The sequence below is a fragment of the Belonocnema kinseyi genome, chromosome 6 (genome assembly GCF_010883055.1).
Source record: "Belonocnema kinseyi isolate 2016_QV_RU_SX_M_011 chromosome 6, B_treatae_v1, whole genome shotgun sequence".
NCBI classification, from domain to species: Eukaryota; Metazoa; Arthropoda; class Insecta; order Hymenoptera; family Cynipidae; genus Belonocnema; species Belonocnema kinseyi.
The window spans coordinates 145,616,792-145,644,739 of record NC_046662.1 but is presented as its reverse complement, the minus strand read 5'-3'; the positions used below and the strand labels follow the sequence as shown (position 1 = coordinate 145,644,739).

At 37.2% G+C, this 27,948-nt stretch overlaps 1 protein-coding gene across 5 annotated transcripts in view; it reads right to left on the bottom strand.

The window, feature by feature from the left end:
* Positions 1 to 27,948, bottom strand: part of LOC117174319 (ESF1 homolog) — a 247,024-nt gene that overhangs the window by 87,165 nt on the left and 131,911 nt on the right. For all 5 annotated transcript variants that reach the window (XM_033363327.1, XM_033363328.1, XM_033363330.1 and 2 more), the window contains 2 exons: positions 18,312 to 18,410; positions 8,398 to 8,598 (listed from right to left, as the gene is read on the bottom strand). In XM_033363327.1, coding sequence (XP_033219218.1) covers positions 8,398 to 8,598; positions 18,312 to 18,410 — 300 coding nt within the window. The remainder of the gene's footprint in view (positions 1 to 8,397; positions 8,599 to 18,311; positions 18,411 to 27,948) is intronic.

Sequence of the window (27,948 nt, the reverse complement as noted above, 5' to 3'; positions counted from 1 at the left end):
GTCACTGGAAATGCTCCTAAAGATACACCTGGTTGTACAGTTTACGGAGTACCTGGGAGGTCAGCTGGTTGACCACCTACATATATTCCGGGGAACATAACTGACGAAGTCACTCGAAATGCTCCTGAAGATATACCTGGTTGTACAGTAGACTGAGTACCTGGAATGCCAGCTGGTTGACCACCTGAATATGTTCCGGGCAACATAATTGACGAAGTCACTCGAAATGCTCCTGAAGATACACCTGGTTGTACAGTTGACTGAGTACCCAGGAGGCCAACTGATAGACCACCTGAATATGTTCCGGAGAACATAACTGACGAAGTCACTGGAAATGCTCTTGAGCATACACCTGGTTGTACAGTTGACTGAGTACCTGGGAGGCCAGCTGGTTGACAACCTGGATATGTTCCGGAGAACATAACTGATGGAGTCACTGGAAATGCTCCTAAAGATACACCTGGTTGTACAGTTTACGGAGTACCTGGGAGGCCAGCTGGTTGACCACCTGGATATGTTCCGGTGAACATAACTCACGAAGTCACTGGAAATGCTCCTGAAGATACACTTGGTTGTACAGTTGACTGAGTACCTGGGAGGCCAGCTGGTTGACCACCTGGATATGTTCCGGGGAACATGACTGACGAAGTTACTCGAAATGCTCCTGAAGATACACCTGGTTGTACAGTTGACTGAGTACCCAGGAGGCCAACTGATAGACCACCTGAATATGTTCCGGAGAACATAACTGACGAAGTCACTGGAAATGCTCTTGAGGATACACCTGGTTGTACAGTTGACCTGGGAGGCCAGCTGGTTGACAACCTGGATATGTTCCTGAGAATATTGCTGACGTAGTACCTGGGAGTGATCTTGAGATCCCAGATGGTAAGACGCCTGCAGATATTCCTGGACATATTTCTGGAAATGCAACTGATTGTCTATTTAGCTGTGTACCTAGGACTGCACCTGGAAGTCCAACCAGTTGATCACCTAAAAACACCACTGATTGTACAGTTGACTGAGAACCTGGGAGTGTTCCCAAAATCCCAGTTGGTAAGGCACCTGCAGATATTCCTGGAAGCACAGCTGATTGTACTCTTGATTGTACAGTTGGTTGCGTAACTGGGAGTTCAGCTGAGATTCCAGCTGGCAGATCACATGGAGACATTCTTGGAAACACGTCTGATTGTTCGGTTAACTGTGCACCTGGGAATGCATCTGAGATTCTAGATTGTGACCCACCTGGGACTCCAGCTGATTGGTCACTTGTGAGTACAGTTGCACTGACATCTAAATGATTCATCTCAGCTACTGATTGTTCTCTTTCCTCAATTGAAAATCCGAAGAAAGGCTCATAGGATGCAGAAAGAGAATCTAGTGTTGAAATGGACGCCACCAGGTTTTGTCGATCACTCCTGGAAGTGGTTGACTCCAAATCTAAGATTCGTTCCCTCGGGACTATTTTAGTGGAGTTCGAGAAATCATTTGGGATGCTAGCTAGTCTGTCGTGCTAATTCGTGATATTATCCAATATCAAACTTTGTTGCAAAGTTTCCTACTAGAGGAACGAGAGAAAGCGAGTAAAGGAAAAAAATAGTCTAGAAAGAAAACTCTACTCCTACGTAGAGGAACGAGAGAAATAATGTTCAGGAAAGAGTAAAAATCAAACAAATAAATTGAATTTGCCAAAAAGAAGAATCCTCGAGAACTTACGACACCAATGAATGAAAATAAAACGGTAGTCAAATCTTCGTTTTATTCGCGTCTCACACCGATTAATAATTAAAGCAAAGTTTAAATGGTTCAAGATGGGTTTATTTGGAAAAAACGATTCTTAACCAAATAGCTTAGTTTACACACCTACAAATTCAAACTTAATAATAGATTTTATGCTTTCACGATGATTCATTTTGATAAAAAGAGATATTTCGGGTTTCACTCGTGTAAAAAACTACGAATTGTTTGCCGACGTATCGTGAACATTGCAGTTCACATCTTCAGGGCTGACCTGAAACTGAGGTATCAGGTCATGATGTTCTTAGGTATGCTTTCTACGATGCCTCTGATTGGCCAGAGCGCCCCACCATGGAGACTGGTCAAACTTGATTGGTCAATCAAGTCTTTTTTAAAAAATCCGGGAGCACGGAAAGCCAAATCGGATTGGTATTATATCCATTGTCCCTATTGATGTTATTAGGGTGTTTTAAGATTTCGATTGCTTCTCTATGTTTTCTTGGAAATTTTATGTGTGTTTTTGCAATCACTTTACTTTCATGTTCCTTCATACGTTGGCTCACCGCTCTCCCGGTTTCTCTAATATAGACTTTGCCACAAGAACAAGGGATTTTATATACTCCTGGATCACTGAAGGGTGCCTTTTTATATTAAGGATTATTTATTAGTTGTCCTATTCTCGCAGGTGGTTTAAATATGGTTTGGATATTGTGTTTGTTGAGAATTCTTCCTATTTGTTCTGTGACCCCTTGCATGTAGGGTAGGGTGGTGGTCATTTTTCTCTCTCTTTCTTGTGTAGGTTGTGTTGACTTGCTTTTTTGAGTGTGTTTTCTTATTGCTTTATCAGTTTGTTTGTTTGTGTAATCGTTCTGTATTAGGATTTGTTTAACGTTTTGTAACTCCTTTTGTAAGTTATCTTTGTCTGTTATGGAGACAGCTCTGTATACAAGGGAGTTGATGAACGATTGTTTTTGAGATGGGTGATGGTGGGAGGAGGCATGTAGGTATCTGTTTGTATGCGTGGGTTTTCTGTAAACTTCATGTCCTAATGTGTTATCAGATTTTTTGTAAACTAATACGTCCAAGAAAGGCAATTTTCCGTTTTGTTCTATTTCCATGGTGAACTGGATATTAGGATGTAATTGATTGATATAATCGAAAAACTTGTTTAGTTCATCTCGTCCATGTCGCCAGATGACAAATGTGTCATCAACGTAACGGAACCAGAATTCTGGTTTAAGTTTGGCTTGGTTCAAGATTTTAGTTTCTAGATGTTCCATAAGATGTTCACCCGAAAAAGTGAATGACATACGACGCAGGACGGCCAACATTTTACGCCAAGCTCAAGTTCCATCCCCAAACTTAATAAAACAGGAAAAAACCGCAATTAAAGAACTCAATCAAAATAAAGATATTATAATATTAATCGCAGACAAAGGCAACACAACAGTAATAATGAATAAAGAAGACTATAACAACAAAATCATGAACCTTCTAACTGACGGTACATACAAAAAACTTAAAAAGGACCCCACAAAAATAATAGTCAGTAAAACAAAGACTCTTCTTAAAGAATCTAAACTTGACAGCCAAACAATATCTAACTTAATACCAACTAATCCCATCTCTCCAAAACTTTACGGGCTCTCAAAAATCCACAAGGAAAACATTCCACTTAGACCGATCGTCAGCGCAATAAACTCACCAACTTCCCTTCCGATCTTGTACCTTTGATAGACCAATGTCTCAATAATACTTACTTCTCGTTCAATAACCAATTCTACGAACAAACCTCAGGGGCAGCAATGAGATCCCCAATCTCACCTGTAATCCCAATGTCTTTATGGAACATCTAGAAACTAAAATCTTCAACCAAGCCAAACCTAAACCAGAATTCTGGTTCCGTTACGTTGATGACACATTTGCCATCTGGCGACATGCACGAGATGAACTCAATAAGTTCTTCGATTTTATCAATCAATTACTTCCTAATATCGAGTTCACCATGGAAATAGAACAAATGGAAAATTGCTTTTCTTGGACGCATTAGTTTACAAAAAATCTGATAACACATTAGGACATGAAGTTTACAGAAAACCCACGCATACAAACAGATACCTACATGCCTCCTCCACCATCACCCATCTCAAAAACAATCGGTCATCAACTCTCTTGTATACAGAGCTGTCTCCATGACAGACAAAGATAACTTAAAAAAGGAATTACAAAACGTTAAACAAATCCTAATACAGAACGATTACACAAACAAACAAATTGATAAAGCAATAAGAAAACACACTCAAAAAAGCAAGTCAGCACAACCTACGAAAGAGAGAGAAAAATGACCACCACCCTACCCTACATCCAAGGTGTCACAGAACAAATAGGAAGAATTCTCAACAAACACAACATCCAAACCATATTTAAACCACCTGAGAAAATAGGACAACTACTAAATAACCCTAAAGATAAAAAGGCACCCTTCAGTGATCCAGGAGTATATAAAATCCCTTGTTCTTGTGGCAAAGTCTATATTGGAGAAACCGGGAGAGCGGTGAGCCAACGTATGAAGGAACATGAATGTAAAGTCAGGCTAAAACATTTCAAGCAATCAGCACTAGCTGAACATCATATCGAAACAGGACATAACATTTTATTTGATGAAACAAGGGTCATTGGAAAAACACACAAAAAATTTCCAAGAAAACATAGAGAAGCAATCGAAATCTTAAAACACCCTAATAACATCAATGGGGACAATGGATATAATACCAATCCGATTTGGCTTTCCGTTCTCCCGGATTTTTAAAAAAAGACTTGATTGGCCAATCAAGTTCGACCCGGCTACAATAACTGTAATTATTTAAGTTTGTATTTAACATTGTATTTTTTTCTGTAAAAATGTCCAAAAATAATAATTACTACAAATTGCTTGCGTTATATAACGTTAAGTTTTTTATAAACTACCGCAAATAATAAACATTTTTAACTTTATCTTGAAATAATATTGGGAGGATGCTTTTTTTAAATATTGGAGATAGCAACAATAGTTAAAATTATAATGACGATAAGTTTGCAAAGATTAAGAAATACCAACTATCCAATTTGATGTACTGTTACTTGACGGGAGTCAGATGACACGGTAAGATTTGTCTTCCCAATGTATACACTATTACTAATAAGGGGCCGTCCATAAACTACACTACGTATTTAACTAAGATTATTGTTTTAAATGAAGGAGCACCAAGCCACTTAGGGGAGCGAGATGACAGGGTAAGATTTAGCTTCTCAAACGATATACTATTACTAATAAGGAACCGTCCATCATATGGATCTAAAAATATGGATTTTCAACAAAAAATGTTAAGATTTTTTACAAAAAGTCAGACTTTCAAAAATAGGCCGGAATTTTCTGCCAAATAGTTGAATTTTCGTAAGGTAAGGCAGATATACTGGCCAGAGAAAATGCCAAGAGCGCCAAAATACTAGATGGATTCCTGGTTCACTAGGTAGTCGAGGGGTTGAATAGTAACGAACAGGCAGTATCCAGGGCTTCACACCGATTATTTTTCGGCCTGCTGTAACAGATAAAGGCGAAGTCGATGGGCACGAAAAGTGCGACATCGAGGAGGTGACAAACGGTTTTGGGAACATGAAACTGTGGAGCGAATCGATAACGGGAATTCTTAACGAATGGTGGGATTGAAGAGTGCCAAACGAAATCAAAAACTTTAAAATACAGTTTGAAGAACTGAAAAGAGAAATAGAGGGAGGATTAGGAAAAGAAGGCACTACTTCGGCTCTGAGAACGCGAGATGAAACAAGCCGAAGCTGCGAAAGAAGAGTTAGCGAGAGTAAGATACGAGTTTGGGATCATGGAGAAGGGGGAATATGAGAGAAATACGCTGGTGTCAAGTGATGTGAATTTCGAATCACAGCTGATGATGGCTCACAGAGAACGAAGGATACTGATAAGGAAGGCGTTTCAAATATAAGAAAGAATAAGAATAGAGTAAAAGGCAGAGCTAGCTAAAAGGAAAGTAGGGATGTAGGTTACGGAGTAAAAGCAGGGTTACTTTGGGATGGGAGGAAAAAAGAATAGGTCAAGAAGAACCTAGGGAGAGGAGTATGCTGAATTTTAGAATACCCAAGTATTTATATAACTTTCCTTGGCCATTGCCTCGATGTCATTCTCGTATTGGTTCTCTAGCTCTGCGATCCTGAATTCCCCTTTGATTAAAGGAACTGTTCTGGATTTATCTAGTCTAAACTCCAGGTGGATATCATTGAAAAAATGCTATGTTCAATCGATCACTGGCTGCAGTTTGTGATCTGAACTAGCATAGATTCAGGTTATCCACGTATAGAAGATGGGTCAGTAGATTATCATCCTCATTATCATGTATTTTGAACATATAAAACATGATATTTAGTGTTTTCCTGAATGAATACTACGTCTGATAAAACCATAATGCACTGAAGAGGTCTTCTCGAAAGATACCCGTCGCAAATCGTTTTGATCTGGTTTCATGGCTTTCCATCATCAAAATACCTGATACTTTGAGCACAAAGCCTGGCAACAGATCTGGGTGTTCAATGATCTTTGGGAAACACCTTGGTAACGTAGGATGTCCACTGTTTAGGCACTTGTAACATAAATTGTGCACCATATACGGACATAAAGCTTTCCAGTTACTTACATTTTTCAAAATCTTTCGAACATCTGAATCTGTGGTGTTCTTCATTTCAGGGTTACACTTCCTCTTACTTTTTCTAGTTGGAACCACACAAGATCTAAATTGCTTTAATTCGTTTTCTAAATACCCGACCAGTTGTTAGTTATGTCAACTAATGGAGGGACTTGGGTGTCTTGTTGATTCATTCACTTTACACTCAGTTCACGGTAGAAACTTATGTCAACTTTTGTCAAATTTAAAAAACAAACTCGAGAGTTATTGTGGTATTCAGAGAAAATTGGCTTTTGGATTACAACTAGAACCCTTTAAACTACTACATTATCCAAATAACTCTTTAAAAGGTCAAGTGATGCTGCCCGACTCAGGGATCGAACCACGAACCTGTAGCAAGAAGGCCGAGCGCCTAACCGCCGGACGAACTGAGGCTGCACAATGCATAATAATTATAATGCTTTAATAATTTGATTCGTATTGTAAGAAAAATGTACAGGTATGTTCTTCTATATAAATGGCTTTTCTTAAATAAAAGGTAGGTAACCAGGTTCAGAAATATACGAAGTGTGTTCAAAAAGTAAGGTGACTTTTCAATTTTCGCGGGCTACGTACATTCAAGTTTTAAATTTTTTGTTTTGTTGTGTTGGTACACTCGTCACGATCATATGTTCACAGCTTTGACTATATAGCTCGTGTTGTTTTTCTGGCAGAGGTGTAAAAGGTTAGAAGGGTTTGGTGTGCTCGGCGATTTTCTTCTTTCGAAAAAAATGGAGCAAAGAGTTTGCATTAAATTTTGTGTGAAAAATGAAAGCCAGTGCTCTAAAACTCTTGAAATGTTGACAGTTGCATACGGTGAGTCTACTCTAAGTAAGAAAAATGTGTATAAGTGGTACAAACTGTTCCAAGAAGGCCGAGAGGATGTCGAAGACGAACCTCGCCCTGGACGTCCCAGCATGTCAACAACAGATGAAGACGTTCAAGCAGTGGAAGAAATGCTGTTGAAAAATCGCCGAATTACCATCAGAGAAGTTGCTGAAGATGTTGGCATATCGGTTGGCTCATGCCATGCTACCTTTTCGGACGTTTTAGGCATGAGACGTGTCAGCGAAATGTGTTCCAAAACTGCTTAATTTTGATCAAAAGATCCATCTCATGACCATCGCTCAGATGTTGAATGAAGTCAATAATGATCCTGATTTTCTCAAAAGGGTTATAACTGGGGATGAATCGTGGGTATATGGTTATGACGTCGAAACTAAAGCCCAATCGTCTCAGTGGAAGCATCCTGAGTCTCCAAGACCGAAAAAGCACGTCAAGTTCGTTAAAATGTGAAGGTTTTGCTCACTGTCTTCTCTGATTACCGTGGCGTAGTGCATCAGGAATTCTTACCACAAGGTCGTACGGTCAATAAGGAGTATTACTTTCAAGTTATATGCCGTTTGCGAGAGGCGATAGGCAAAAAACGTCCGGAACTTTGGAAAAACAATTAGTGGCTTTTGCATCACGATAATGCACCTGCTCATTCATCGTTGTTTCTGAAAGATTTTCTGACCAAAAACAGCACCACAGTCATGCCTCAGCCTCCATATTCACCGGATTTGGCCCCCAGTGACTTTTTTCTTTTCCCAAAACTGAAGAGACCCATGAAAGGACATTGATTTTCAACGATTGAGGAGATAAAAACTGCATCGCTGAAAGAAGTCAAGGCTATACCACAAAATGATTATCAGAAGTGCTTCGATGATTGGAAAAAGCATTGTCACAGGTGTATTATATCTGAGGGGGATTACTTTGAAGGAGACAACATAAATATTGAGGACTAAATGAATATTTTTTGAGAAAACCATAAAGTCTCCTTATTTTCTGAACACACCTCGTATCGATTGAACAATAAAGTTACGGTTATATGATCAGTTTAACAGAATTAACCGTTATTTAGAGACTTACCTATTTAATCATTTATTCATACCTGATCGAAGTCCATATCATCTGGTATAAACCGAAGGTCATATTTGATGCCACTGGACTCATACTCAAAATTACGAGATTTATTCCAAATTTTATCTGCGGTTTCTGGACTATCGCACACGATCACTGCATAATAGTACCTCAATTTATTTAATTCGTATTGTCTTAATTTCTCCATATGGTAACTTGAGCCTTCTTCATTCTGTTTACATAACATATCATTAGTAAGAAATCTCTAAATTACATTATCAAATTTGCGAATAACGATTGATCTACTTAGATGGTAACGGCTGCTTGAGACACGACACGAGGTCCAGCTCAGCAGTATGGTTTGGAACTGCAATGGAAACAGTAGTCGAATCAAATTTCGGGGTTGATAATAAAGAGTATAGGTTCCCACGCTATTAGTTTGGATGTTAGAAACATAGATTTAAATTGAGAATTTACTATCGCATCTTTTTTGCGCCATAAGAAAAGTCATAGACTTTTTCAGTTTTCAAAATAAATTTAAAAAATATATTATGTTTCAACCAAAATTTAATTTTGTTTTTTACCTCGCGCTCAGTTATACAACTTCGGAAATTTTGTATTGCAACCAAATTTATGAAAAAAAAATAATAATCGTCTTCCTATTCTAATATTTTATTTTTATTCTTATTCCTAAAAGAATAAGAAATTTTGTAAAAAATATAACGTGAATTTTTACAATAGTTCAAAATTTGTGATTATTTTACTTCACATATAGTCGTGTGCTTGCGAAGAGCTACTGGTCGTTGTTGATACCCGTACGCAGACGTTCCTACCTGAGACCGAGCGCCGACGACCACATGCAAAGTAAAATAATGATAGTTCTTTCTGCTTATATTTTTTCTGTAGAGTAGGGTAATAGAAAAATAGAAAAAGGTCGACATTTGTTAGGGGGATAGCTATTCTATCATATGATTATACGCCTTAAAACTACATACAGCAAGCCAGGGCCGGCGGATGACGTGGGTCGTGTGGGTAGTACAACCCACTCGAAAGTAATGCGTTTGGGTATATGTACCACATAAAATTTTCGGACAAAACTTGAAATTCTAATATTTTTCCAATTTCGAATCTTTGATATCCCTTCCCACTCTCCTTACTACCCAATCGGGCCAAAAGTGTGACGCCGAACCTGCAGCAAGCACTGAATGCAGTGGCTCTACACAATCATATTTATTTAACAAATTAAACATTTTTAAGTAACACTCAACACGGTTAAATACTGAACCGTAAAACTCTACTAAAAAAAGAATCAATATTTAACAAATTTAAATACCCTTTATACGATAAAACATTTCAGAAGAAACCCCTATACAACGAACTTAAGGGCATGTGATACTCAGAAAATGATCGATTTTATCACTCTTAAGTTCCCTCGGCTTGCTTTCCACAATAATGAAGATTGTGTTTAACAATTCGGAAATGATGGCGAACATATTAACGGACGTCCCTAAACTCTTTGTTTGTCGGCTAATTAAAAAAGAAATATTTTGCTGAATGATATGTCTGATAGTTGGTAAATTGTGTCGATTTTACTAGCGTTAGATTCCCTCAGCTGTTTTCCTACAATAATAAAGATTTCGTCTTCAAAACCTGGAAAATGATAGCGAACATGCTAATGTACGTCCGAGAAGTCTTCGTTTCTAGAATACTTTAAAAAAATTTAATTTTTCTAAATTTGTTATAATATACATTGTTATAATGTTATAATATTTTATAGTATCTCCGAATTCAGTTTAAACAAATTTTCTTTTTGTGGAAAAAAGCCGGAGAAACTGAACCCAATTTAGCACACGACGAAATGACACATGTCCTTATTATATTTTGTAAACCTAACACACTTAAACGATACACCGAAAAACCCCACATGAAATTATATATTAGATTTTGCGAACTTAAATGGACTCGAACCAATAAAATCCTAAATGATAATACTCTACAGAAGCTAATTGAAACGATTTAATAATTTATATTGTGTAGGGTTTTCTTATACAGACTTTTATTTTTTAGAATTTATTTAAATTTGTAAAATTTAAATTTTCTTCATATGAAAGTTTGATTGTGTAGGATCGAACAATATCATCAGGTACCGCCCAACCAAACAATTTTCTCAATAATAATACATGGAAAACCCCTATTTCTAAAAGATATTAGAAGGCAAATTTTCTCAACTACTTTACAGTAGAAGTCGGTGGTGGTGTTAAATCCCGTCTGGCAAATGAGCAATTTCGATGAAATGTCCACTATCTGGACAGACCTGTTCTAAGCCACCAAGGTCTTAAGAACGTCTACATTTAAACAATGCACAATTGCTTAATAAATCAACCACAAAGTTAATTTACCATTTTGATTATAGACTTAAAATGATTAGTTTATGTTGCACAGAAAAAGTGTACATTTTTTATTATTTATCAAAAAATTGTTTAAAGAGATATGAATAAGTGGTGAAAATACAAGAAATACCAGAATTTGAAGGAGTTTGCTTTAAAAATGTTAAAAAAATATCAGGGTATGTACTATTTTTTGGCCAACAAATTTCCAACTATTTCCCTCTTTTTTCCAGGTTATAAAAATCAAATTTCCTCTTACTAGAATTACAAATAAAACGTATTTACCATAAGGGTTTTCTTTGTATTAATACTAGCATTGCGTAGAAAACGTATTTAAGATAAGATTTTTCTATGCATAATTTTATGTATTGCAATTTCTTATTATATTTTAACAAATACATTTTTTTTAAATTTATTGTGCCTAAAACTTAAAAAATTTGAGCAATAAGAAAAGATGCCGCAACATTTTTCCAAATCATTTATTAATATATAATCCACAAGAACATAGCAATATGTTAAGGAAACGCAGTGCTTTGGTGTGTGTTTTAAGTAAGTTATGAGAAAATACAGTCCATATCATTACAATTCTTGAGAGTGATATACTCAAATAGAAATCAGTGCAGGTTTAACGCGACGTAAAATTAAAAAACATTACTTAAAATAAGTACAGACGAAATTGGATTATGTGATCCTGCGGGTGATGTGAGGTATTCACTCAGGCGTGGCAAAACATGACCGTTACGGTAAGGCGCTGTACCCCACCGGCCTACTTGTGCAAATGCGTCATGACGTTGTGATAGTTCGCTCAAAGCGGGAAGCACACACATCGCAAATAAGAAAGATAGCGAGCTCAAAATAGTATATCGAAGTTATTGGAGATGGGGGGGGGGGCAAGAAGAAAGGGAAAGGTATGGAGAGGGATATTTATCAAACTATATGATACTAGATAATAAGTACTTTCATTATAGCATGCAATTTCACATATATCATCAATACTCTACAGCATATATTTAACTTATACTCTAAAAATGCAAAAAATACTTACCTATCCACCTCAGGCGACACAACAATAATCCAAGTGAGGTATAATAAGGGAGGAGACCAACGTAACTCTAAGATCAGAGGAAAAAGAATTTTTGTTCGATTGTAACTGTTTTAACGTAGGATAAACTCATCTAAAAATGTTACCAACATCTTTATTCAAAACTAATGTTGAAGTAAGAATTAATCCAATATTTTTAGCATTGTCAACGAAAGGAATGATGGTATATAGAAGCTTAACCGGTAGATGAGACGCCATGTCCAGTCTATTAATGTATTTAGAAGTTCCCAATATTAGCACTTTAGTCTTGCTCGGATTAATCTTAAGCTTGTTAGTTTCTGACCATTCATATACCGCCATTACGTCTCGATTAATCAGATCAATAGTCTGATTGATTTTCTCTGTACTAAATTGGATGTATATTTAAAGATCATCCACAAAAAGCATATGAAGTGAGTAATTGATAACAGTTTCAATACCATTGGTGAAGAGTATAAATAGCAAAAGCCCAAAATCAGACCCCTGTGGAACGCCAATACCATTATCTTACCACTCCGATCTTTCACCATTTAATCCAATGGCTGACTCTTGATGGCCAGAAAGATACGATGACCAACACTTTAGTACTAAAGCCGAGAATCCATAACTCTTAAGTTTTAATCAGAGCAGCTATGAGGAACCATATCAAATGCTTCACTAAAATCAAACAGGGCCATAATTGTCACCATGCGCTTATAAATATCTCTTCAAATGTCGTCAGTAACCCTAAACAATAGCGTCTACATATTAAAACCATGTCTATAACCTGACTGATAAGCACTCAAGCAGTTATTAGATTCAATGTACTCAATCATCTGATCATAAACCGTTCTTTCCAATGTCTTTAAGAGGCAACAGAGAATTGCAATAAGACGATAATCTCGAACATGTCGAGGAGCCTTTGTCTTGTTAATAGGCCTTGAAAGAACCTTGTTTCACTCTTTAGGAAAAACGGAGGTTTGTAAGGATGAGTTTAATAAATTAAGTATGTGTGGGAAAAGAACTGGTTAAGTCCATGTGATGAGTGGATCACGTGACCAGATTCCTACCTTACCGCCACTTTTTTTACTTCCCAACTTATATTCAGACAAAACATCACATCGTGTTGAATGCATTTCACCGTTCACAGAAAGCCCTATTTCTAAGGCATCATTTCCATGGCAGTTTAATTTGCATGATTACATAGGGATCTGCCAACAATGTTTTGTATTTCCAATGGGCATTCTGACGGACACTAGCAGAAAGAAGATTCACCTTTAAGAGGATATCTAAGGCTACGCACAACTGATTTTCGGCTGATTTTACGGAGAAAATTTTATTTGTCGATTCTAGATAAGTCAGAGCTTCTGTCAAGGGATACTTAAACGAGGATTTTCTAGTAAATTTAAAATACGATACTGAAGGCATTTCCTATACTCTTACCTGTGTTCAAGTGTTTTTAAGGCTCGCACCTTTGCATTTTTCCAAGATGTCATGAGTGGCATAACCAACATTAATGCCTTTTGAGTACATCAGATGTGACATGCGCCGAAAAAAGGGGGCTTCCTCTGAAAAGTGAGATTTTTCAGGGCGAGCGGTCAAAGTCGACTCAATAGACGCAACTTTTAGGAGGGAGAGAAGACTCAGGGACTATTTCCACTCTACTTACCACTACATTCTCATGGAAAGAGATAGGCCATAAACGCGGCTCACGGACGTGGTACAGTTAGCAATAATAACATCAAGGCGGTGCAATGGCATTTTATACTGCCGTATAAAAATTGTGTTAATGGGCCATCTGTTGATGCGACTATAAACATTCAACTAATAAAAAAAACTCCTAAGATTGAACCCCTTTTTTAATTTCTACTTACGGCCTGTGAGTGGATAAATCAAAATGAAAAAAGGGAATCCATTCAGAACCCTCGGGCTATATCATTAACAAAGTTTTCTTATGTTTCGGCGCCAGATATATCAGTACGTTCCTCCATCAAGATGGTGACCATCGATGATTCAAGGACTTGCGATTGGCGGAGAACGTCGAGGACTCTAGCCGAAAAACATTCTATTTTCGTCCAACTAGCGTAAGCCAGCTCCACGGTCATCTTGCTCACAATTTAAATCAGTTGCCACCTGCTCGTTAATTCAATATGGCGGAGTAGTTGGTATGATTGTTGATTGGCTGAAACTTTTTTACTTGCGAGCGAATAGACCTTGTGTGGGTTAGCTCCTAAGTCTCGTTCCCAACTCATCAAGATCGATACACGAAAACTCATCCGACGAAAGGGGTTTCTACATTAACGATATTATCGGAAATTAAGAAAAAATTGAAAGAATGTCAGACAAGACAAGGAAAATCCGGAAGAAGTTTAAATATAAAGGTTTAACCAGAAGTTTTGATTTCTGTAGAAGATTCTTGGGGGATTATTGCTCTATGGTTTCGAGCGCAGTCATTTTTCTCGCTGATATCGTGATTTCGATTGGGGTTTCATGCATTTAAATTTTATCCGTTTCCTTTTCTTTTGAGAGGTGAGAAGCGAGATGTTAAACTTCTCGATTCTCAGGCATCAGATTAGGATTTCTGTCGCCAGTGGAAAATATTAAAGTACCTTTCATCGAAATGATGAGGGCGGGGGGGGGGGGGCCCAGCGTCACGGTTCATGGTCGATGCTAGTGTTGCACATTACGTTTAATTTCGTAACCGACCATAAAATTTTAATAAAATAGTAAGATTTGGGGTGACTTTCAGCTAACAAAAATTAGCTTATTGAATCTTGCGGAACTTTTAGGTTTAAATGAATTTTTAATATCGTGGCCATAAGCTTTTTGTTAATGTCGTCGACAAGTAAAGTAAATTTGATTTAACTTGCTAAAATTTATGATTTGATTTGAAACGCGATTACGATATTTTGAATCTTTTTCGTATAGCAGAAATTACGGTGGCGTAGTCATAGACTATCCATTTTATAAACGCGATCGGACAAAGAATTACTTATGTTTAACGGAAATTGTTTGAATTTTACGGGATTTTTTTAACATTGTTAGACATTAGGATTTCGGCAATCGACGATAAAATAACATTAAGTCAAGAAGGCTCTCTGGAAAAATTAGTGTGCTAAACAAATTTCAATTTGTCCCTGGCAAACTATGTAGTGATATCGAAATTTAATTTTCTTTGCTTAGAAAAACTCTTCCTATTGTGAACTTATTTTATTTTCAGGTGAGATCAGGATAATTTATACAAATTTATTAGTTTTTTTTCGTATTTCAGACAATGTGACAGAGTGAAATCAGATCATATTGATTTGTTCTTTCTTTAGCAATATCAGACCCTAAGCCAAAAAAGCCACTTGCACTATCCTCTTTTTCTCTTTCACTCAACTAGGTTCCTTTTAGGTTCGACGATAGACCCTGAAAGAAAAAGGACTGAGTTGAGGTGGACCATTTAACTTTTTTTTTAATAAGGAGTTTTTGCAGCGGGCGAAAATTCCCCTCACATTATTCATTCATTTACTTTACTACCTTTTTACAGAATTAAATTTAAAATATCAACAATACAGAACTAAGTTTAGATAATAATTTTTAAAAACATGATTCTTTCCACTGATTTATTGGCTTTTTTAATTTTTTAATTCTAAGGACTCTTTTTAACATTGAATTCCTTTTTCCTGAAACGGAGAGCATTTTTTGTTCGAAACGCCGCACAGTGGTCCGAAAGCGCTAAAAGGCGGAAATAAGTCGAATATATGAAAGTCGTTATTGGTGTACAATTGTATATTTTATCACACGTAAATATACAACGCATCACACACCAACCATATTGTTGTTCTTCGTAACTCTGAAGTCCCGTAATATACTCCTGAACATGAAGCATCCACAGCAGCATTGTGCATTCTGAAGCAACTGTGACTTTGAGTTGCTAAAACTATCGCATTTATCTCATTGACAACCCGTGAAGACCTAACATGTTGTATACCAAATTAAAGGACACATTTCGTTTCACAAAAGTATTCAGCCGAAAGTTGAATGTAGCCTACTGACTGCTGCTTCAACGCGCCAAATATACGCTACGCAATTCTAATAGAATTCAACAAACGTCAACTTTGCATTGAATTATAAAAACATGTTACGAAATATCATGTGTCAATCCAAGATAGTGTGACTCGTTGCTGTGTGCACATCAAGGGGCATTGATAAAAGTCGGGAATCGCATGTGTATTGAAAAAAATTAATAAAAATCGAGGGAGAAAACTAGCAAAATAGTATATACCAAAATTGACATAAATTTAAATAAATGCAGGAAAATTAAACGGATTGTCAGAATTCAAAGCTGTTTTCTCCTCCTCCTTCATGAAAATAAACCCTGTTTACGTTAATGACCAGACTTCAGAATGAGATGGAACCAGTTCCGCATGATATATAGAGTTGAACCGAAAACCTATCATCATTTAAAAAATAATGTTCCAGTTTCTCACAATTTTCTAGTTTTTCCGACTTCCCACGTAAAACCCTATTTCTTTGACAATTTACGATGTTTTCATTTTTTAAATAACTAAAATACCCCACTGCATAAGAGAGGCAAACTATGCTACTGGCAATAAGGAATTCGGATTTTTTACCATTCAAAACCCACGGATATCAAACAGTGATATTGAAAAAATCAAATTCCCCATATCTCAAAACCCCTAGAGACAAAAATTCTTCGAAAAATCTTACCTTTGAGAATTATTTCCGCCTTTTTAGCTGTTTCAGATCACTGTGCGCCGTAAAGATATTTTAATAAAGGATCTTCTCAAAATCATCGAGGTCTTTTCCTTTGGTCTGAAGTGTGTTTTCTTATGATAACTTTCTATCTATATTCTTTGGGCCTAGACGTGCAGACATCTTGGATTTTCACCAACCAACCTCAAATACAATACAAGTCATATAACTTGCCGTCCGATAAGTGTACACTCCCCTTAAGACGTCATCACACGTACGGAAGGCACACTAATTGCGGTTCTCCCACTACGTGTGCTATTTTACTCATGATTTGCGCCCATGATTCGCGCATGCGCGCACCTAATATCGCGCTACTAGAGGGGGCATCCGATAAGTCCGCAATTCCTGGAATTTCTCGCCCCTATAGCCCCGAAGTTGGAAAGCTATCGAACTTGTACTGTACCTTATTCAGTATGTGATTGATTACATGACATCTGGCAGAACGTTCACTGCCAGGTCCAACAGCTCGCGCCTGAACTGTTAATCACACACTTACCATGCCAAAGCTGCTGACCATCTGGCAGCATATTATGGTAGAAGAATTCAAGAGCACAGGGAGAGGTGGATCAGAGAAAATAAACAGTCTTTCTCTGACTCTCATCGAGTCTTTCAAGACCCTCCAGTTACTGTCGACCACCGGCCCAAACCAGAGGGGGTTGAGGCATTTTGTTGGAAGTCTAGGAAGTCCAGTATTCACTAAATGAACAGAGCAAACATAAACAGTTTCAAGGAGTTCTGCAGTATCATCATAACACCTTAGGAGGAATGTCCGCCTATTACTACTGAGGAGATAAAAAAATGATTGCGACATAAAGAACTATACCACTCCGCTATCAAGAGCTTCTGGCGGAAGATGTTTTCTTTGACGCATCATCATCTGATCAGGTAAAACAGCTTTTCTGACCCTATGAATGACAGACCAATAACTTGTAAAGCAAGCTGTATAAGATCTTTACAGCTATACCTAATGAGAGGATTGTTCGAACAATTAGGTCTAACACGTTATAGGCTATGCGGACGATATACCGCTTATTTTGCGCAGCCAGCATCTGGATCCGCCCTTCGAGGTGATGCAGCGAGCACTGGAGATAATAGATTCTTGTTGGAAAAAGACTGGACTACTTGTCAATCCAAGCAAAACGGATGCTATTGTATGTACCAGACAGTAAAAGTGGGAAACCGCGAGGACATTGGAATTAAGAGAAAAACAACAGGAAGTTAAAGAACGAACTGGAAAATAAGTGCAAAAAGCTATTAGCGACTCTATGGTTTTCTAGGAAAGTCATAGGGAAAAGCTGGGGCTGCATCCGTCAAAGCTCTCACTACATTATACACAACACCAATTTTTAGATAAATGAAGTAAAACATGTTTTTTCAAGGTTTCCGGGCAAATGGCTAGAAATTTTCTTAACCGGATTAAATTATATACAGTTACCTATCAGATATATGTAAAAAGGAAAATAACAACAAATTGGGTATTTCATTTTCTGGGATGTATAGTTTACTCTACGCCCTACTCTATATATTGTGAAAATTTCAGGTAATTCTTGCAGTAAATGAGATAACGCGAAAAATGCCGTAATACGTATTCTTATCACAAAGATTGAAGAAATCAGGAAAGTGTTAGGAATATTCACAATGGCTATGCCAACATTACTACGAGGCTAATAAATATAAATACTATTAATATATGTAATTTTAATAAATATTTAAAAGAACACAGAAATGGATACATACTGCTTTATCAATGTCGTTGATGCATTTATCAATTAATTCAGTAGGTCCGTTCACTTCTTCATCTTCTAAGCGTTTTAATCCAAATTCAGATGGGTAAATCTACAATAATCAAGAGATCAAGTATAAATTATTCAGGTACACTAATTGAAACAAATACTTGCAAATGTATGTCTGTATACGTACGATGTGACCTAGCAACGGTTAAAATAAATAGAGAAACTGGGAATGAATAAGAGGAACTACTTAAAGCGCAACACACTGAGCAGTAAAGTGGCCCGAAAAACATATTTTTTAAACGTCATAGTGCAAAAGAGATGCTTTTTGGAAAAATTTGTGAACTTGAATTGAAAACGTACGGGTCCCGGGCTCGTTCCGAACGCAGTTTAATAACGAAACAAGACTGCTACTTATTCCGTTCCAGAACTGAGCCGTACTTATTTCTCTGTGTCAAAAACCTACCTTCAGTAATACACCAGGATACTTAAATAATTCCTTCCTCCTGACGTACCACCTCATCAAGGATAGGGTTTAAGGGGGGGGGGGGGTATATGTGAAGGTTGATACTAAAGGGGTTTCCGAGTCAAAGAATACGATTTTCAGGTAAAAAAAAAAATACGAACTAAATTATCAACATTTTCTGAAATGGGTACATTTCCATGAAAGTCAGTACGAGGTTGTTTTTCGAATATTATAATATAAAATTAGGGTCACGATTGAAAAAGTTGATTCAAGTTTTAAAAATTATATTGAATTGGTACACTTCCATGAGAGTAAGTATATGCAATGGAAGCTTCTAATGTGTCCCCTAAGGGTTTACATTTTTCTTGCACCTTCTTCTCTATTCTTTTACACACCTCCACACACTTACATGGTGGTGGAAGGGGGGCCTACAGTTTAAGGTGGGTTCCAAACCACCAACCGGTCCCACGACTCTCCGAAGATGAACAACTCCCTTGCTAGGCTAGTGTTCACAGCATGGGCCGCCGAGATTCTTCCAGAGTGCGAGGCGGGAATCGAACCCGCAAGCCGAAGGAGTGGGTCCAAAGCTTACGCTTTAGCCCACACGACCATCGTCCTACTTGAAATCAGTAAGAGATGGGTATTCGAATAAAAATACGAATTTAAGGTCAAAATAAAAAATTTCTTCTAAAATATTGAAAATTTTATTTAAGTGGTAGATTTGCATCAAAGTCAATACGAGGAGTTTTTCCGTGTCACAGAACACAAATTTGAGGCCAAATTTTAAGAATTCAGAAAGTTAACACAAGTTTTGAAAATTCTATTAATCTGGTATATTTCCATGAAATTAAATAAGGAAGAGGGTACTTTGGTGCATCCGCAAAAAGTGAATTTGAAAGAAAAATATAACATTGCAAATAATAATATAGAAAAATGTGCTCACTTGAGATAAGTTATTTTGAAGTGAATTTAGAAGTAATACATGGTGGTGATAAGCAACTCAAACCAGAACATAACATGCCGTGCGATTTCCAATACTTTCACTGTTTTGTGCAAAATTGCATGCGATTTAACGCTTGCATCAAATCATTCGTCCACAGATTGTTCATCAATCAAATACTTCTTTTCATAAAAGGCTTATTTATTTGAGGAAAGTTATCCATTTACAATTACCTAATATATAGTATACAATATATAATTATAAATATTCATCGATTAAATTCAATTGCTATTAAATAAATAAGCAGGTAATACCATTTTTTTTTCAAATCAACTGGCCGTGCATTTTTTATCAATTACACATTGTGCGAAAATTCCGACGATGAAACTATTTTCGTGATCCTAACTATTATAGTTTTTTTGTTTCTAAGGATGTGCTAACCTAACCTCCACGCCAACTCACCCTCCATTCACCCTACGAGGTGTTTTTTTGATTCGTAGAATTAAAAATTGAGGTAGAAATTCAAAATTCGAAAAAGGAACGTAAATTTTTTAAATTCTTTTTAATTGGTAGATTTCCATGAATGTCAATAAGAGGTGGGCTTTCCAGTCACAGAATACGAATTTGAGTTCGAAATTGAGAAGTTTTCCTATAATTTTGAATATTTTATTCAATTGGTAGATTTACACGGAAGTCAGTATGAGGGGAGTTTTTTGAAGTCGCAGAACCCAAATTCACTATAAAAAAAAATAAAACAAGACGAATAAGATTTTTACATATTTATTAAATTAGTAGATTCCCATGCAAGTCAGCACGAGTGGGTTTTTGTGTCATAGAGTACAAATGTAGGGTCACACTTAATAAATTCATAAATTTGAATTAATATTTTGAATATTTGATTAAAATGGTTGATTTCCAAGAAAGTCATAACGAGAAGGGTTTTCGAGTAAACTTTTGCATATTTAGAATTTCAAATACAAATGCGTATTCTGACATTCGAAAACCCATTTCGTACTGAATTTCATGGAAATCTACCACCCTAACGGAAGAAACGGAAAGCGTCGGAAAGGAAGTATCGTCGTTCTGATCCTTTCCGATTTGTATGCGAACTTTGCTTCCGTTTCTTTGCCAACGCTTTCTATTTTCGAAGGTTTCCGACGCCTTCCGAACTTTTGCCGGCATTTCTCACTGAGATTATTTCGTTCTGAACCTTTCCGATTTCTTTTCGAATATATGTGAAATGTAAAATAAAAATTAAATGCTGTATTGATTCCACACCCTCACACACAAAATTATTTAAATACAAAAAATAATAACATATAATTTACTTACAAATTTAATGAAATGTAAAAAAAAATTCATTGAAATATATAAATGTACAAATATATTGAAGTATAACAAAATATAATAAAATATAGATAAATTATTAAAAATAATATATTTTTTAACTAAAATTATGGATCAATAAAAAAAATGTTATGATTTTCAACCATAACGATGCAAATTCCACCTAAATATATGCATTTTTCACAACAACAAAAAAAACGAATTTTCAACAACAAAGTTGAATTTTCAACCAAAAAGAATGACTTCATAACAAAATTACTGAATTTTCAACAAATTAATCAGATTAACTTTAATTTTCGAATTGTTTTCTCTGTGCACCCAACTGTTATTTATTCTATATTGAAAATAAATCGTCGTACAAAGATTTTTCAAATAACCTAGAAATAGGAAAGTTTTCATCACTATCTTATTCTTTTTACAAATATTTCTATTATTTTTATTATTTTTGTATTGTAAAAAAATGTACAAGCTGTTTATTAAATATAATTTGCACTAAGTTGGAGTTATAGAAGCATCACTTGGTTCAATTTCTATATTAAAAAAACAACTATCAATGTCTCATGTCGCCATTTTGTTTCATCATTTTCATTCATATCGGTTATAACAGGTTTTCGATTGCACTGAACTCGATCTTGAACAAAAGATCATTTGAAACAAAGCAATTGAATGTGATTTCTTGTGAACTAAAAGCACTAGCAAAAGAAACGGAACGAAAAAGAAACGGAAACGCCTCTCTTTCCGAAGGTTTCCGATGTCTTTCCGAACTTTCTCGGAAGTGTCCCACCGCATCTACTTCTACAATCTACAAGAAGATTCATTTGCCCCAAAAAGACGAAATTTCTACTAAAATTATCAATATTCAAAATAAAAAAATTATTAAAAAAAGTATTCCAATTTTAAACTAAATAGTTCAAAGTTCCTAACCACAAAAGACAAATTCTTGACGAAAAACGTATTAGATGATATATGAACCAACAAATATTTCAATATAAAATACAACTGTTCAATTTATACAAAAAAGGCGACTGAAATAAAATATTTTATTTTCAACAAAATTGTGGAACTTTCAAACCCAAAAAGCGAATTTTCTACAAAACAATTGAACATTCTATCAGTTAATTTTCAACCAAGCAATTGAATTCTTGAGCAAAATAGATGCACTTACCACTCGCAGAGACGAATTTTTAACAAAATAAGCAACTTTCCAACCAAAGAGTTGAAGTCTCAACTAACATAATGAAGTTTTAACCAAAAGCCAAATAAAAAATTTTATCAGTATTTATTATTTTCTTCTGACTTTTGTACTTTAATTGGTGATTTATTTCCGAAGTTTATAATTCGCCATACGATCACGTATAGAGAATATAGAGAAAATACAGGCATATTGGCATTCTGCACAATTTTCCAGCATGATCAGCTGTTTTCAAAAAGGTTAATTTTTAAGGTATTTAAATGAAACATGTGACATTCTCAATACTTTTTACGTATACATTGTGTAAAGACATTCCATAGTTATGTATGAGGCAGAATCTTGTAGTCTTAAGAAATAAGAATATTCTCTCCCTTTTTCAGTTCTGAACATTTTTTAAATAAAAACTCGGAGAAAGCAACCATTTTTTATATAAGAATTGAAACTTTCTTCACGAAAATATTCTTGTTTCTACGGATAGGTTGACAAATATCAATTTTTGTAACATAAAGATGTCCAAGCTATACAAATAATATTACAAGTTAAATTCCTCAATATCCAGTCTTCTTATAGATGGCTGGTGAGATTATCATAGGGCCGATTGTGAGACTTGCTAGGGCTAGTTTAACGTTGGGTTATGTTCCGATGGCATGGAGGGGTTCGAGAGTAGTCTTCATTCCGAAAGCAGGCAGACTCAGTTATACTTCACCCAAGGATTTCCGAGCCATTAACCTGACATCTTTCCTACTAAAAACAGTGGAAAGACTCCTGGAACGATATTTTCGCGACAAGGACTTGTCAAGTAGGTCAAGCTCACTCGACTAGAACGGCCATAAGCACAAAAGTTAACCTATTTGATGGACAACTGAAGCAGAAAGGCCTCGAAATAAGAACCTTTATAAACATCGAAAGAGCCTTTAACTACATGTCTGGTGAGATGATCAGGGCACCTATGATCGCACACAGTGTGCTTATTGCAGTCGTAGCATGGACTTGCTATATGTTGGCTAATAGGAACCTAACCACGACTAAGGTTGATACCACTTTATTTGGAACCGTCGACTCGTGATGTCCGCAGGGTGTTGTTTTATCGCCCTTGCTGTGGTGCCTGGTAGTGGATGAATTGCTTCATCTGCTCACGAGTTAGGGCCACCACATTATAGGCTACGCGGACGACACACTGGTTATCGTAAGCGGCCAGCATCTGGATGCGCTCTTCGGAGTAATGGAGCAGGCACTAAGAATAGTAGATTCATGGTGTAAGAATACTGGACTATCAGTCAATCTGAGTAAGACGGATGCAGTTGCATTTACCAGAAGGTAAAGTGGGGAAGCACGAGTACATTGAAAATGGCTGGAAAAAACTGGAAATCAAAGGAGCGTTCCTGCAACCCAAACTAAACTCTGCGGCGGTGGACTGGTGGAGCAGGGTCGCACTGCCTACTGCAAAATCTCGTCTGAAAAGGATCAGGGGGCTGATTCTGAGCAGCATCACTGGTGCCTCGAAGTCGACACCCATAATGACTCTAGGGGCAATAATAGGTTTGTAGCTACTCCAGTTATGGAGACAACTGGGTTACAGATTGGCCTTGGAGCCGATGTATATCGTAGAAGGAATGGAATGATCCTCACAATTGCGATGGGGCCCTGCGCCATAGTTCTACAATCTGGGATTTTGGCCATGCTCCAGTGCGCCTATAAAGCAAAGGAGTGTGGCAATAAAAGAAAAATTCATGTCTGCTCAGGCAGCAGGGCTGCTATAATGGCCTTGAATCGAGCCACGAACACGTCGTTATTAGTATGAAAGTGCTTTGAGTCCCTGAATAAGCTAGCAACAGAAAACCGAGTCACTCTGCTCAGGATCCCTGGATACAGCGGTATCAATGGCAATGCGATTTCGGACATGCTAGCAAAGCTAGCAGTAAAAGAAAATTTTACTGGGCCCGAGCCAGTTGTTAAGCCAAAAATGTTTATAGGACACGGAAACCTCCGGTATCACAGACATAATATAGGGCTTGAAGAAAGTCCCCTTTGTCATCTGTGCGGAAAGGATGAGACTTCTACTCATATCCTTTGTCACTGCCCTGCGATTGCGGGGAAACGTGTAATACTCACAGGCAGTTACTGCATCAATGAGTCTGAAATATCAGTCAGTATCATGTTTGCGGTCCTCTACCTACGTAGAGGGCTATGGGGAAACGATTGAGGCTTATAAGGGGCGCAACGGGGTCATCCAAGCGTCTGGGGCTGTTAAAGCCTCAATTCAGAATAATAATAATGTTTTGTTGTCACGGTACGGCTTGAGGTTTCCTCTAATGCCAAATAGGCTGATAACGAAGAGGGGAGGGACTAAGAAGAACACCAAAAACCAAATAATAATGGAGAGTATATTAAAGATATTGAAATTCTTGTCGCTTCCTAAGGATCGTCAAGGCGCCCCTGGAGCCATAGCATGCGGAACGGTGGCCATGGTGAGCTGCGAAATGGTCAGGCAGATGGCAATAATCAAACAGCTGGCCAGCAAAAACATATGCGTCAAACGGTAAGCAGTGGAACATCAACTGTGCCTGCTAAGGATGCTTTGGCTAGCATTAGCTATTTACAGCCAACCACCTCGAAGGAAATACCGTGGGAGAGCATCAATTGGGATACCACAAGGAAAGAGGAATTCGTGCATCTCTATTACGAAAGTGCGAAGTTTGAAACGAACATGGAAAAACGATACAATTTATGAACGAAATTTGCTGCAAAGTATCCTAATATACAGAAAGTAGCACTAAGAGATCTTATAGCTAAGGTCAAGGACATCAGGACGAATCTACACGTGACAGAACGAGCAGTGGAGATTAAACAACAGGTCGATTTGGCGTGGAAAAAAGACGAAAATGAACATCAGTTAGAGGAAGCCGCGTTATACGGTCAAGCAGGAGCGGAGGCGGATGGCCTTATACAACCAGAGGCAGAAGCAGAGGTTCAGCAAGCAAAAAAGCGACGAAAATGGACATACCCTATGATTAGAGATGTTATGCGCCTTTATTTTTTGGCAGACAAATATGAACAAAATGTGAGGAGAGAAAATCATAGATTTTTCTTACTTAAATATCCAGAGATAGACACAAAAATAAATTAGCAGAATCTGGCATATCAGAAACGCTCAATATCTGTAAACAAATTGCTTCCAGCTGTTAAAATAGCTGCTATGAAAACGGAAAGGAAACATCAGCTTTCTATTCCTGAACTGGCCTTGGAAGATGTGGACAACGAAGATTTGATCGAAGCTGAAGGCATAGGTGCTATGGATAATGAACGTCATGTACCGGATCCACTAGAACCATATCCGGATATTAAGAACGGTGATGTACATAGCGAAATCGCAGAAAAACTACAGAACCTTGAAAGAAATTTTGGTCATTCTTTACAAGGTTTTACCTACGTATTTGAACGCAACAAAAACTGCGTTAGAGGTGTAAAATCTTGTATTCTGTGCAACTGTGGCAACCGTCAGGACGCTGGGCCGCAAAAAAGTCCTGCAAATGCAGTTTTTTCCCACCCGCCGCACATCGAGACATTAACGCCAGCAATACTGGATGATATTATGGATTCCTAACGGCAGAGACTTGATTATCTTACAGCCAGACTGTGTCGGTGTTTTCAGAAAATCGTTCATCATCCAGATCTGATGCCCGGCTTTATGATCCAGGGTGCTACGTATATGTTACCTAAAAAACAGATAAGATATATTCTCATTGTGATAAGAATTGACATCCGTACAGAAGAAAAAAAAGAATGTTATAAAAACTTACGTGGCTGTAAAGATCTAGTCACTATAGACGCTGTTGCCATGATTCAAGCTCGTAAGCATCAAAGGAACTTACACATGGCATACATTGACTACAAGCAAGTGTGCCTTCCGTGTATCCTTCCGTGCCATATGCCTATTTGCTTGAAGTCTTAAAACTTTACAAAATCTGCCCACGCATTTTTGACTTTCTAAGCCATGCGATGAGGCTCTGGGGTACAAGAATAAAGTATTTTGATCATGGACAATCAAGGGTAACTAGATCAATATGCATTACGACGGGTATATTTCAAGGAGACTCCTTCAGTGCGCTATGGTTCTGTTTAGCGCTGAACCCCTTGAGCAAAACACTAAACAGCATGTCTCATGGGTTCCGAATTCATGATTGTGAGGATGGTCATCAAGTGACACATCACCTATGGTAGACCTGCAGTTGTACGCTAGTTCAGACCAGAAACTGCAGCAAATGATCGATGTCACAAAGCAGTTTTCCAATGATATCCACATGGAGTTCGGACTATATAAATGCAGAACAGTGCATTTAATCAGAGGGGAATTAGGGACCGCAGAGTTAGAGAACGAGTTCGAAAATGACATCGAGGTAATGGCTGCAGGCGAATCATACAAATATCTGGGTATTCTTGAATCTAAGGGTATTCAGCATACGATTTTTTCAACTACGCAAACAAAATCAGGGCAATCAACACATATAAGCCGTTCTCGCGAAGAACGACTCAAGTCGAAAAATGTCGTTTTAAGATAATTGCATTTTAAGAATGTACAATATTTGATGAGTGTTTATTTTAATTTTAGCGTACTTTATTATGTTTCGCCGAACTAATGCCTCGTGTTACCCGTGCCTGGAGGAGCGGCGCGAACTTGGTGAGCAGTCCCCTTATATCCAGCCCTTTTACCTATGGATACATGTGAAAACTATGGTGCTGTCTGCTCCGTGTTTATAGCTGTCGTGACAGTTCCTGTGTTTCGTGGTTGTGTGGGACTGGACGATGAGAGGATTTCGGCTTCTCCGATGATCGTCGCCGTGGAGGTTTCGCCTAGGTTCTCTTCCAGTGCTTTTCACGTCGACGCCGATCCCTCACAGACAAGGTTTGTTAATGTTCTCTGTTCTAGGTTATTTACATTTCCACCGGGTTCCCTTTACTACTTTCGTTTTGGTAATCTCTTGTTGTTTTTACAGTGTTTATCTTTCTTACATTGGCATTAATAAAAATAATTAAATAATACTATTCCTGATAATAATAAAATTAATTAGAGCCGGCTTTAGATTATTTCTTTTGACACGCATATGTGACTTTTGTCTTACTTGGTTCTGGCTTCACCACTCAGTTTCATAAATGGCGTGGCACGTATACACAACAACTAGGCTTACGGTTTTAAATGGAACACGAATCATGAGAACAATAGTTAAAGCACGTGCCTAATTTGCTGCACAAAAAATTAGTAATGTTAGTAATGTAGTAATGTTAGTAAAAGTTAGTAATGTCAACTTAACATATTAGAAAACATAGTCTTGAATAAAAAACATATCGATAAATATTTCCATTAATGAACATTTTGGAAGAAAGTAAATAGACAAAATAAACTTTGAAAAGACAAGTCCAGGTATAAGTGTTCGAAATTTTTTAAAGTTCGACTCTTGTACACGGAACACTTTTCACCTTTCCCACTTACACGCACTTACACTGTTAAACATATTTTTTATCGTGAACACTGGTTCGTGGCACTAGCAGCACGCGTATCTGGTTCTCAAACTAAGCCTTCACCTGGCGTCTCGCTCCCCTTAGCATGCTTGAAACTGCTCGGTACATTGTCGCCTCTATACCTACGTATCTTGCCTCTACGACAAAGCCAAACATCAGAAGTGAGATATATATAGAAATAT